The sequence below is a fragment of the Anolis carolinensis genome, chromosome 5 (genome assembly GCF_035594765.1).
Source record: "Anolis carolinensis isolate JA03-04 chromosome 5, rAnoCar3.1.pri, whole genome shotgun sequence".
Classification (NCBI taxonomy): domain Eukaryota; kingdom Metazoa; phylum Chordata; class Lepidosauria; order Squamata; family Dactyloidae; genus Anolis; species Anolis carolinensis.
In genome coordinates this window covers 186,796,686-186,809,021 of record NC_085845.1, presented here as the reverse complement: position 1 = coordinate 186,809,021, position 12,336 = coordinate 186,796,686, and the positions used below count along the sequence as shown (strand labels likewise).

The following is a 12,336-nucleotide window of genomic DNA, read 5'->3' as shown; positions in this document are numbered from 1 at the left end:
CATTCCGTGCAATTCAACTAGACTAACAAAGGATTAACCTTGGTAAAAGGTGGTCAGGCTTTGAAGCAATGATACTACTCTGTATTATTGAAGCTGACCAACCAAAGATTCCCCTAGGTAGCAAGCAGCCAGGCTTTGAAGTAGTGAGGCTATTCACTGCAAATCTAGCAGCCCAAAAAACTATTCCCCTAGAATGCAAGTACCCAGCCTTCCAAGCAGCAAGCCTATTCCATTGTATTCCAGCTCACCAAACAAGGATTCCCATAAGAGGAAAATGGCCAGGCTTTGAGGCTATAAAGGCTATTCACTGCTGTTCCACCTGGCCAACAAAGGATTCCCATAAGCTACAGCAACGCACGGACGGGTACAGCTAGTTATTTTCTAGTTCAGTATTTCTCTCAATTCTTTTCACCACATAAATACTACAGGAGGAAATAATGAAGAAAACCAATTTGCCCACCTGCATCTCACACAACTCTCCAGCACCAAAACTAACCTAGAAACCAAAGGGCCAGAATGTTCAAGACACAACCATGTTGGTCTATAATATTTATATGAAAAGGGATCCTATAGTGCAGTGGATCCCAACCTTTTTTTGACTAGTGACCACTTTGACCAGGGACTACTTGATTAGGGATCACTTTGATCAGGGACCATTCTCCAACATTAGTACCAAAAGGGTTACAAATGAATTTTTGGTCAACTTTAGATTCGGTAAGGTTATTTGGGGTGCTGATTCAGAAAATTGCATTGGATAGACCACATCAGCTCCAGTTTCTGATACAGAACATATGCCATCCAGTAGTCGCCATCTGCTTGCCCACAGAAAACCATATTTAATAATCTAGAGCTGATGTGGTCTATCCAATGCAATTTTTTTAATCATCATAGAATCATAGAATAGTAGAGTTGGAAGAGACCTCATGGGCCATCCAGTCCAACCCCCCACCAAGAAGCCGGAAATTGCATTCAAAGCACCCCCGACAGATGGCCATCCAGCCTCTGTTTAAAAGCCTCCAAAGAAGGAGCCTCCACCACAGTCCAGGGGAGAGAGTTCCACTGTTGAACAGCTCTCACAGTGAGGAAGTTCTTCCTGATGTTCAGGTGGAATCTCCTTTCCTGTAGTTTGAAGCCATTGTTCCGTGTCCTAGTCTGGAGGGCAGCAGAAAACAAGCTTGCTCCCTCCTCCCTATGACTTCTCCTCACATATTTGTACATGGCTATCATGTCTCCTCTTAGCCTTCTCTTCTGCAGGATAAACATGCCCAGTTCTTTAAGCCGCTCCTCATAGGGCTTGTTCTCTAGACCCTTGATCATTTTAGTTGCCCTCCTCTGGACGCATTCCAGCTTGTCAATATCTCCCTTCAACTGTGGTGCCCAGAATTGGACGCACTATTCCAGGTGTGGTCTGACCAAGGCAGAATAGAGGGGTAGCATGACTTCCCTGGATCTAGACGCTATACCCCTATTGATGCAGGCCAAAATCCCATTGGCTTTCTTAGCAGCCGCATCAAATTGCTGGCTCATGTTTAACTTGTTGTCCACAAGGACTCCAAGATCTTTTTCACATGTACCGCTGTCTAGCCAGGCGTCCCCCATTCTGTATCTTTGATTTCCTTTTTTTCTGCCGAAGTGAAGTATCTTGCATTTGTACCTGTTGAACTTCATTTTGTTAGTTTCGGCCCATCTCTCTAATCTGTCAAGATCGTTTTGAATTCTGCTCCTTTCTTCTGGAGTGTTGGCTATCCCTCCCAGTTTGGTGTCATCTGCAAACTTGATGATCGTGCCTTCTAACCCTTCGTCTAAGTCATTAATAAAGATATTAAACAGAACCGGGCCCAGGACGGAGCCCTGCGGCACTCCACTCGTGACTTCTTTCCAAGATGAAGATGACGCATTGGTGAGCACCCTTTGGGTTCGTTTGCTTAGCCAATTACAGATCCACCTAACCATAGTTTTGTCTAGCCCACATTTTACTAGTTTGTTTGCCAGAAGGTTGTGAGGGACTTTGTCGAAGGCCTTACTGAAATCTAGGTACGCTACATCCACGGCGTATTGACCCAACTCGTAACTCTATCGAAAAAAGAGATCAGAAAAAAGAGATCACCCCAAATAACCCCAGAAACAGGCTTAAAAATGAAGACACCAATAATTTTTTCCTCTGCATGTCTCACAGACCTAATTTTAGGTCTCACGGCCCACAGGTTGAGAACCACTGCTATAGCACTTTAATGACTGAGAAAAAGAAATTGATAGCATAAGCCTTCATAGATCAAGTTTACTCCTCAGCTGAATGGAATGGAATAACTTTATTGTCATTGTACATCATACAACAAAATTATATATGTATAAATTACAAAAGAAGCACCCATCCTTCCATCGCATGAAGTGAGGTGCCTAGGAATAGATCTTTATTAGCAGATTGTATGCATGAATGCAAAACTTGTGAGTATGGTGATGACAAATTCAGTTTTATGGTGATAAGGTGTTGAGTATAGTTTTTTGCGAGGGAGGTACAAAGATAGGAGGGAAGATGCTGCCTAATGCCAGGGAAAATAGAGAAGTTAAGAATGGTGGAGTGAGTTATTGGAAAGTAGTGTGATGATGGCTGGGAACCAAAAGGCCATATGATAAACTGGCTAAGAGAGCTTATGAGGCTTGGGTGTTAACTAGTGTTGTAGTATATGGTAAGAAATCAGTCACTTTTCAATCCACTGTCAATGGATTAGGGTTTGAGGATATATAGTCAGACCTCTACATTTGTGAGAATTTTAGGTACAAGACACACACCCCCTCGGTTAAATTGGGTTCTCCATGTTGATTCTACTATGGTCAACTTCTGCAATAAGTTGGCACAGTGTCACCCTGCAGGACCTACAAATGCTTACAGAAATGCCCTGCATGATTCTATGCTCAACCTCCAGTCTAGAGATATCATACTTTTAAATTTGCATGTAGGGTACAAGCTGAGGTGGTGGCAAATACAAGACCGCAAATAAATCAAATCTGCAAATGCTTAAACTGCAAACATGGTGGAATGACTGCATTTCAAATACAAACATACATCATTAACCTCTACAATGCAAGCAACAGGATGCCATTCCAAAAGGTCGGCAGGTGAAGAGCCCACTAAGGACTACAGTGACAGACTGTGTAGTATTCCCTCAAGGAGGCTGTATTTTTTGCACAGCATATAAGAAAAGAACAAGTACAAAGCAAGGGGCTTTCTAAAAGTACAAGCAAGGGGCAAGTCTCTACACAAGTCATCAATGGACATGCAACCATCTACAAGGCACATTTCTCTTTCCTGTTGAAATAAAAGGAAAAGAAGCATTTGTACAAGACAACAGGAACTCCATAAAGCCAGACAATATCAAGCTGCACTCTGATTCAAGCAGAGGTGTTTGTTCTGTCATGCCTTAACCTTCTGTCCCTCCAAACCCACAAACAATACATTTCTGTGGTCATTTGGAGGTCTTCCACTGCTTACATCTTAAGAAATATTTCAAGGATAATGACACCAGTCAGGACAACTCAACTCTGTCTCCACAGCACAACATTAAACCAATATACGACGGCTGAATGAAAAGTAATGCTTCCACCTTCGTAACTCCTCAACAGATAGCAGTACAGGTACTGGCTTGTTCTCCTCCTCTACGGTTCCATTTGGCAGGAAGCCTTAGCATTGAATGGTTGTGTTGTTAAAGTGTGAAGTATGGAACCCTGCACAGACGGTCCATCAATGCGACTTAAGCAATGTGCAGTCATTGAATTCTTGACAGCAGAAGGTGTCACCCCAAAGGAGATTCATCAGAGAATGCAAGCTGTTTATGGTGATTGTGTTGATGTGAGTACTGTGCGTCGTTGGGCGAGTAAGTTTAAAGATGTTGAGGTGGGAACATCTGACTTGCGTGACAAACAAAGAATTGGATGTCCTGTGACAGCAACCAACAAGTTTCACAAGTGAAAGGTTGACAGATTGATTCAGGATTATCGTCGTATCACTCAGAGAGAAATTTCAAACATAATTGGCATTTCACAAGAACGTGTGGGTCACATTATTGCTTTGCTTGGCTATCGGAAGATCTGTGCACGATGAGTACCCAGGATGCTGACGCCTGAAATGAAAGCGAACAGACTTGAAATTTGCCAGGAACTCCTCTCGCATTACAAGGATGAAGGTGACGCCTTTCTCCATTCAATTGTGACAGGAGACGAAACATGGGTACACCATTATGACCCAGAGACGAAGCGACAGTCTATGGAATATCGACACAAAGACTCGCCCCAGAAAAAGAAATTCAAGACACAGCCCTCAGCTGGAAAAATCATGGCAACAGTGTTCTGGGATGCAGATGGTGTTATCCATGTTGATTTCCTTGAACACGGAACAACAATAAATTCAGAGCTGTGAACTTTGAAACAATGGCTAACAAGGGTCCGAAAGGAAAAGGAAATGTTTTCCTGCAGCATGACAACGCCAGACCACACACTGCACATGCCACCACAGCAGAACTTCAGAGACTGGATCTCACCACCGTACGGCATCCTCCATACAGTCCAGATTTAGCACTTCCATCTGTTCCCAATAATGAAAGAAGATCTATGGGGACATCATCATGCTTCTGATGAAAACGTTGAGAAAACTGTGAGACACTGGCTGCGGAAACAGAGTGTCAACTTCTTCTGTGACAGCTTCAGAAAACTTGTTCATCGTTGGCAGAAATGTATCCAATTGTCTGGTGATTATGTGGAAAAGTGAATGGTGGTAGTTAAAGAGCACATTCTAAGAATTATTTCTGCATTTGATTTATTAAAATATTCCCATCCAAACCCAAGTAACTTACATTCGAATTCCATTAAAGAACAAACCTACCAAACTTATCTTGTTCGTAACTTGGGGACTGCTTGTATTGGATCTTGATCCTTACAGCTGAAATCATGTCATAAATTACAGGTCTTATTGGTTATTTCTGTCTGGTTACAGTGACTGAAGCATTCTCTGTAGATGTCTAGTTCCACGCCTGACTCATCATGAGGAGCCCATGGAAAGTTCTTTTTATTACTCCGAGAGTATTGTAGTGTAGAAGGGTTGAATGAAAAGTAATGCCTCCACCTTTGTTGAAACAGGTACAGTAACTCCAGCAATACAAAGCTTGTATGTTTGTATGTATATATGTATATGTACACACACACACACACACACACACACAGAGGCTTTGGATTACCCCTGTGAGGTTTGTTTTGCTGTCTGTGCCCCTGTTCAGAAGATTTCACTTGACCTTCTTTCCCTGTGATAATTGGATTTTGAAAAATTTTGCTTGATGTGGAAACAAGGATTGGTGATAAAGCTTCAGACCCCCTATCCCCACAATAACTCTTTCAGGAGTGAATTTGCCTTCTGAGGGGCAGATTTCTCTCACTTCCTGCTATCTCCCTCCACTTGTTAACTATGAGTAATTTATAAGTCAGATGTTTGTAACTCAGGGACTGCCTGTACAGTCTCAGGAACAATTCTAATACTGTCGTCAAAGAGGTTGACAAAGGAGAAGCTGTAGTCAAAAGTGATACATCTGACTGCATACAAGAGGCTGAGAGGGAACTGTCCAACACTGCATTTTACAGAATCCTGTCTAATGATCTCACAGATGAATATTGGAAGGAATTACATTCAGCCCTCTACGTTTGCTGGGGTTAGTGATGCAGAACCCCCTGAAAGTGGAAAACACTATTTTTTTTTTACCTGAGAGAACGTATCTCTAGTAATCTCTATGTCCTCCAGCATAACACTATGGTCAACTTCCACTGGACATTCCCTGGGGCTATCAAATTGCTGTATGGATTAACAAAAAATACATATGCGCACACACACACACACACACACACACACACACACACAATTGGAAGTGTGTAGAAAAGATAAAATTAATATTTCTTTCCCTTGCTAAACAGTGTCAGGGGACAACAATGCGTCTAAAAGGTAGATTTATATGTAAAAATTTAAAGTGAGGTAATTTACCTTTATTTTTTAGCCTAAAAATGGTAGTTTGGGGAATGCAGGGGTTTAAAGACAGAAAAGTGGCTTTGGAGCATGTTTTAAAGAAAGTTAACTCATTTAGATGTAACATTTCCTGTTCAAAAACATTTTTAACAAGAACAAGTACTGTTTCTACACTCTTCTCCTGTGCTCCATGCCTTTCTTCCTCCTATAACAAGCAGATTTTAGCACTGTGATTTTGTGCACTGAACAGAATTTATCATTAGGTGTGGAAAGCAGAATTGTAGCTTAACAACAGTTTTCTGACCTGGATTGATCCTTGTTAATACGGACAAAATCAGAATTTTCTACAGATGATATAATGGGAAGTTATAGTGTAAATGAACATAGTTAAATATTGTCTGTAAAAGAAAGGGGTGTGTGAAAAAAGGAAGGAATATGAAGACCTACTGGTTTCTGGTTCATTGCCCTATCTGAAAATGTTATTTCTGAACAAGTTTAAGAATCTAAAAATGAAATACATTGTTACCTCTTTTAGAAATCTGGCATGTGACAAGGCTTGTTACATATTCCCAACGTACTTCTCGCCCCTTTTGTACCTCCTTATTTTTCTAGTGAAACCATTCATGATTTTGAGTTATTAACAAGTACCTTCATGTAGCTATCGACTTAAAACAGATGGGAGGAGGAAGAACTATCAACCTTGAAATAGTTTACAGGACTCTAAGGTGTTCCATTTAGAAATGTTAATTTAATGAAAGTATGGCATAAATAAAAAGTCTTGATTGTACTATTTGCCTCAACAGAAAGTTTTAGGGTAATATTAACAGTTACACGTGTAGGTATTGGAGGAAAGTATGGTAAGTATCGATCAGGCATTCACCTATTCACCATTTTTATCTTGGCTCCTTTTATGGTACCAAATGCTTCTCTCATGCAAATATCTAAAAATGGTAAAGTAATTTGCAATTCAAAAACTCATTTGGCATGTATTTTTAGCAACTTCAAGGCATCAGCTTGTATCTTCCTCCATGAACTTCAAATCATCTATTAGAGACCATTTACTTAAAGAAAGGGAACTGGTTTTGCTCATCCCACCCACCATGCTGGAAAATTTATGAAGGTATAAGAGAGAAATAAATTAGTATGGTAGCTGGTCACTGATGTAGACTATTTATTGCAGACAATTAGCTGATCTTGCTGATTATTTCTCTGCCGGGAGTGCCTTCTTAAATCCTAAGGTCAGATGCAAAGCAGATGGACACTGAGAGCCTAGATTAATATCTGGGATTCTCTTAATTATGGTTAAGAAACCAGGAAACAGGCAAGGGACTGCACACTCCCCGCTGAGAGTGCCCCCCCCCCATTGTAACTTAAATGCAGTTACAAGCTATTATAGCACCAGATGGTCATCACAGTTCAGGCTAACTAGGGTTCTCTCACCTCAATGATTTGAAACCAGTTTTGAACTGTTTGGCCTTATCACAAAATTCACATAACTGGTAATAGAATGCTGTTCTGCATTTAGTTGAACAAAGAAGTTAGGGTGATTTACTGCATAGTGGGAAGGAAATATTCAAACTAATAGATTGCTTAAAGTTTCTCAACTGTCTTCAGTTATCCCATTCAACAACTAAATGAGATGTTATCAGTAGAATATTATAAGATAAAAATATCTAAATTTTGGATGAAAATTTCTTGAATAATGTGTTACTACTCAGGGAATCAGACCAGATTTCTAGAGATCTACATTCAAATTTCTCTCAGGGATAAAGCTCATTGGATATCTTGAGACCACTGATGCATCTATACCAGGCATGGGAAAATTTTGGCCCTCCAGGTGTTTTTTGACTTCAACTCCCACAATTCTTAACAGCCAGTGAACTGGCTGGGATTTATAGGAGATGAAGTTCTAAACACCTGGAGGGCCAAAGTTTGCCTATGCCTGATCTACACTGAGGATTTAAGGAAATTTGGCACCACTTCAACTGTGGCTTGATATCCAATTCCAGGTTGGAAAAAGAATTATGTTAAGAAAGGCAGATGATCCATATAATCTATTGAAATGATGCATTAATGTCAGAAACCAGAATGGATGTCCAAAGAACTTCTAACTGGTCTAAGACTAAAAAAAAAGACATGCACAAGAAGTGGAAAAAGGGAGAAATCACCAAAGAAGAATTCAAACAAATAGCCAACTCCTGTAGGGAAAAGGTTCACAAGGCCAAAGCGCAAAACGAGCTCAGGCTTGCCAGAGACATTAAAAACAATTATGTCGGTAGGGAAAAAAAAGAACAAGGAGGCAATAGGGCCTCTGCGAGGAGAAGATGGGGAAATTCTGACAGGGAAAAGGGAAAAGGCAGAACTATTTAATGGCTTCTTTGCCTCAGTCTTCTCAAAAAAAGAAAGCCAGCCTCAACCTCAGCAACATGGAGTGGATGAAGGATTGGGGGAAATCCAACCTCAAATAGGGAAAGAAGTCATCCAGGAATACCTGGCTGCTCTAAATGAATTTAAGTCTCCAGGGCTGGATCAACTACACCCAAGAGTATTGAAGGAACTAGCGGAAGTTATTTCAGAACCACTAGCAATCATTTTTGAGAGTTCTTGGAGAACGGGAGAAGTCCCAGCACATTGGAGGAGGGCGAATGTGGTCCCTATCTTTAAGAAGGGAAAAAAGGACAACCCAAACAATTACCGTCTGAGTTAGCCTCACATCAATACCAGGCAAGATTCTGGAAAAGATCATTAAGAAAGTGGTCTGCAAATACTTAGAAACAAATGTGGTCATTGCTAATAGTCAACACGTATTTACCAAAAACAAATCATGCCAGACTATTCTGATCTCTTTTTTTGATAGAGTTACAAGCTGGGTAGATGCAGGGAATACCGTGGATGTAGCCTACCTGGATTTCAGTAAAGCCTTCAACAAGGTCCCCCATGACTTTCTGACAAACAAGCTAGTCAAATGTGGGCTAGGCAAAACTACAGTTAGGTGGATCTGTAATTGGTTAAGCGAACAAACCCAAAGGGTGCTCACCAATGCATCGCCTTCATCTTGGAAAAAAGTGACAAGTGGAGTATTGCAGGGTTCCGTCCTGGGCCCGGTTCTGTTCAACGTCTTTATTAACGACTTAGATGAAGGGTTAGAAGGCACAATCATCAAGTTTGCAGATGACACCAAACTGGGAGGGATAGCTAACACTCCAGAAGACAGGAGTAGAATTCAAAACGATCTTGACAGATTAGAGAGATGGGCCGAAACTAACAAAATGAAGTTCAACAGGGACAAATGCAAGAAACTTCACTTAGGCAGAAAAAATGAAATGCAGATAGAGAATAGGGGACGATGCCTGGCTCGACAACAGTATGTGTGTGAAAAAGACCTTGGAGTCCTTGTGGACAACAAGTTAAACATGAGCCTACAATGTGATGTGGCGGCAAAAAAGCCAATGGGATTTTGGCTTGCATAAATAGGGGTATAGCGTCTAGATCCAGGGAAGTCATGCTACCCCTCTATTCTGCCTTGGTCAGGCCACACCTGGAATACTGTGTCCAATTCTGGGCACCGCAATTGCAGGGAGATATTGACAAGCTGGAAAGCGTCCAGAGGAGGGTGACTAAAATGTTCAAGGGTCTGGAGAACAAGCCCTACGAGGAGCGGCTTAAAGAACTGGGTATGTTTAGCCTGCAGAAGAGAAGGCTGACAGGAGACATGATAACCATATACAAATACAGTAGAGTCTCACTAATCCAAGCCTCGCTTATCCAAGCCTCTGGATGATCCAAGCCATTTTTGTAGTCAATGTTTTCAATATATCGTGATATTTTGGTGCTAAATTTGTAAATACAGTAATTACAACATAACATTACTGCGTAATGAACTACTTTTTCTGTCAAATTTGTTGTATAACATGAAATTTTTGTGCTTAATTTGTAAAATCATAATCTAATTTGATGTTTAATAGGCTTTTCCTTAATCCCTCCTTATTATCCAAGATATTCGCTTATCCAAGCTTCTGCTGGCCCGTTTAGCTTGGATAAGTGAGACTCTACTGTATGTGAAGGGAAGTCATAGGGAGGAGGGAGCAAGCTCGTTTTCTGCTGCCCTGCAGACTAGGACATGGAACAATGGCTTCAAACTACAGGAAAGGAGATTCCACCTGAACATCAGGAAGAACTTCCTCACTGTGAGAGCTGTTCAACACTGGAACTGTCTCCCCCGGACAGTGGTGGAGGCTCCTTCTTTGGAGGCTTTTAAGCAGAGGATGGATGGCCACCTGTCGGGGGTGCTTTGAATGAGATTTTCCTGCTTCTTGCAGGGGGTTGGACTGGATGGCCCGCGAGGTCTCTTCCAACTCTACGATTCTATTATCATTTTCTCGCGCCCTCCTAGAACGGTAAGGCAGCCAGGTAAGTTTTGTTTACTTTTCATGAGGAAATTTGGGGGTGGGGGGCTTCGGGGGGGCTGCATGCCATCCCAATTGTAATCAGGGTGACATTTAGCCACCCAATGGGAAAGCCCAGGTTTTTTTGTTGGGATTATGGATTATGGGAATGTGTGGAAGCATCCTAAGTACAGACAGTCCCCAAGTTATAAACATACCACTCCTGTATATATGTGTGTGTGAGAGAGAGAGAAAGAGAGAGAGAGAGAGAGAGAGAGATCAAGAAATGAGAAGAAATAGACCCTTAGGAAGGGGAATTCACTTCTGTAAGAGTTATCATGGGGAAAAGTGCCTCCACTGAAAATTAATCGGCAATCCTGGTTTCTATGGCAACTCACAATTTTCAAATTCCAATTGTCACAGAGATATGAAGTGAAATCTTCTGAACTGGGGCACAGACAGCAAAACAAACTTTACAGGGGTATTAACCCCACCCCCACCCCCGGTGCTATCCAAAACTAAAACAACACTTTTTTTGGCTGGAGTTACATTTTAAAAATGTATCTGTTCTGACCTACATACAATTTCAATTTAAGAACAAACCTATAGAACCCATCTTGTTTGTAAAGGAAAGAAAACAGCAACAGAATAAGCCAACACACATTTTCTTGCAACGTTCACAGTCACACCGCACTGAATTTTTTAACTTTTCCTTACCCACCTGCCAAATATATATTGTGGTGGCTAAAAATTACAGGGTGAATATACATTCAGAACAAACAATATAATGGGGCTGGCAATGGCCTTCTACTTGGCACTTACTGGCTTGGATGGATGACTCAATAAGACTTCAGGATGCTAAGGAGAAAGACAGGAAAAGAGGGGAAGAATTGGGAAAAGGAACAGTTCAAGAGAGAGAAAAGATGTAACAAGCGAATAGACTAAAGAATGATGTAAAGACATTTCTTACAAAAGAATGTAAATTTAGGTATAAACCAAAATAAAGGTTATAAGACTGTAAGAATAAAATTAACACAGTTTTTATCCTGCCATATCAAGGTTTTTCTGCTTCCATTTTGTGTTCTGCATATAACTTTGAAAAACCTTTGGTTGCAGATAACTTATCTAAGTCAATGAGCATTTGAAAAGCTGTTTGGAAAAAGAAGCCTTGATTAAACCAAATTACAATTTTACTCACTATATCAGAATAATTAAGGTTAAACTCTTCAACATGTATTTCCTTGATAGAATATGTCGACAGCCTGAAAACATGAACTATACCTTATAAATTTTAAAAGGCAGTGCAATTCAAGATCTGAATGCACAATTATTACAATGTGGCCACTATTGTATGTAAAATATACATATACACATACAAGTTCAAAGGGCAGAAAATTGAATCACAGATCAGGCTAGCAGCTACATCTACACATTAACAGTAATATATTAGTTGCACAATTCAGCTGTCATAACCATACTCAAGTACACTGTGACCCATGAGACCTGTAGTCTTGCACACTGCCTACAGCAGACACTGAAAGATGGCAAGTGAAAAGAAGGGCAGGTTAGAAATTCCAGGAATGCAAGTTATATGTATGTTTTCCATCTTGTGGAAGAACAAACATTTTATGTGCAATTTGAATTTATACAGTGCCACAACATGTTGATCAGGGTAAGAATCAAGTGACCTTCCAGATGCTGTTGGACAACATTCTTCGTAATTGGCTATGCAAAAGTTGCAGTCCAACAACCTTTGGAGAGTCCCATGAATCTCACGCTTATATTGGATTATGCAGTTTTGTTGAATTTTTGTTCTTATCATGGGAAATATTTGTGAAAAAAACTGCTTCAACTGCAATATTATATTTTTCCTGATTGTGCTTTCCATAAGTTATTTCAATTTCATTTTCTTTTTAAAATGCATCAAAGATTAAGATTCGACTCCTGACC

The 12,336-nt window shown here is 40.6% G+C and overlaps 1 protein-coding gene across 18 annotated transcripts in view; it reads right to left on the bottom strand.

Moving 5' to 3' along the window:
- erc1 (ELKS/RAB6-interacting/CAST family member 1) overlaps positions 1-12,336 on the bottom strand; it is a 233,005-nt gene that overhangs the window by 148,001 nt on the left and 72,668 nt on the right. For 9 of the 18 annotated variants that reach the window (XM_062981131.1, XM_062981141.1, XM_062981132.1 and 6 more), the window contains one exon: positions 11,209-11,244. The exons of the other annotated variants lie outside the window; for them this stretch is intronic. In XM_062981131.1, coding sequence (XP_062837201.1) covers positions 11,209-11,244 — 36 coding nt within the window. The remainder of the gene's footprint in view (positions 1-11,208; positions 11,245-12,336) is intronic. 18 annotated transcript variants of the gene reach the window in all.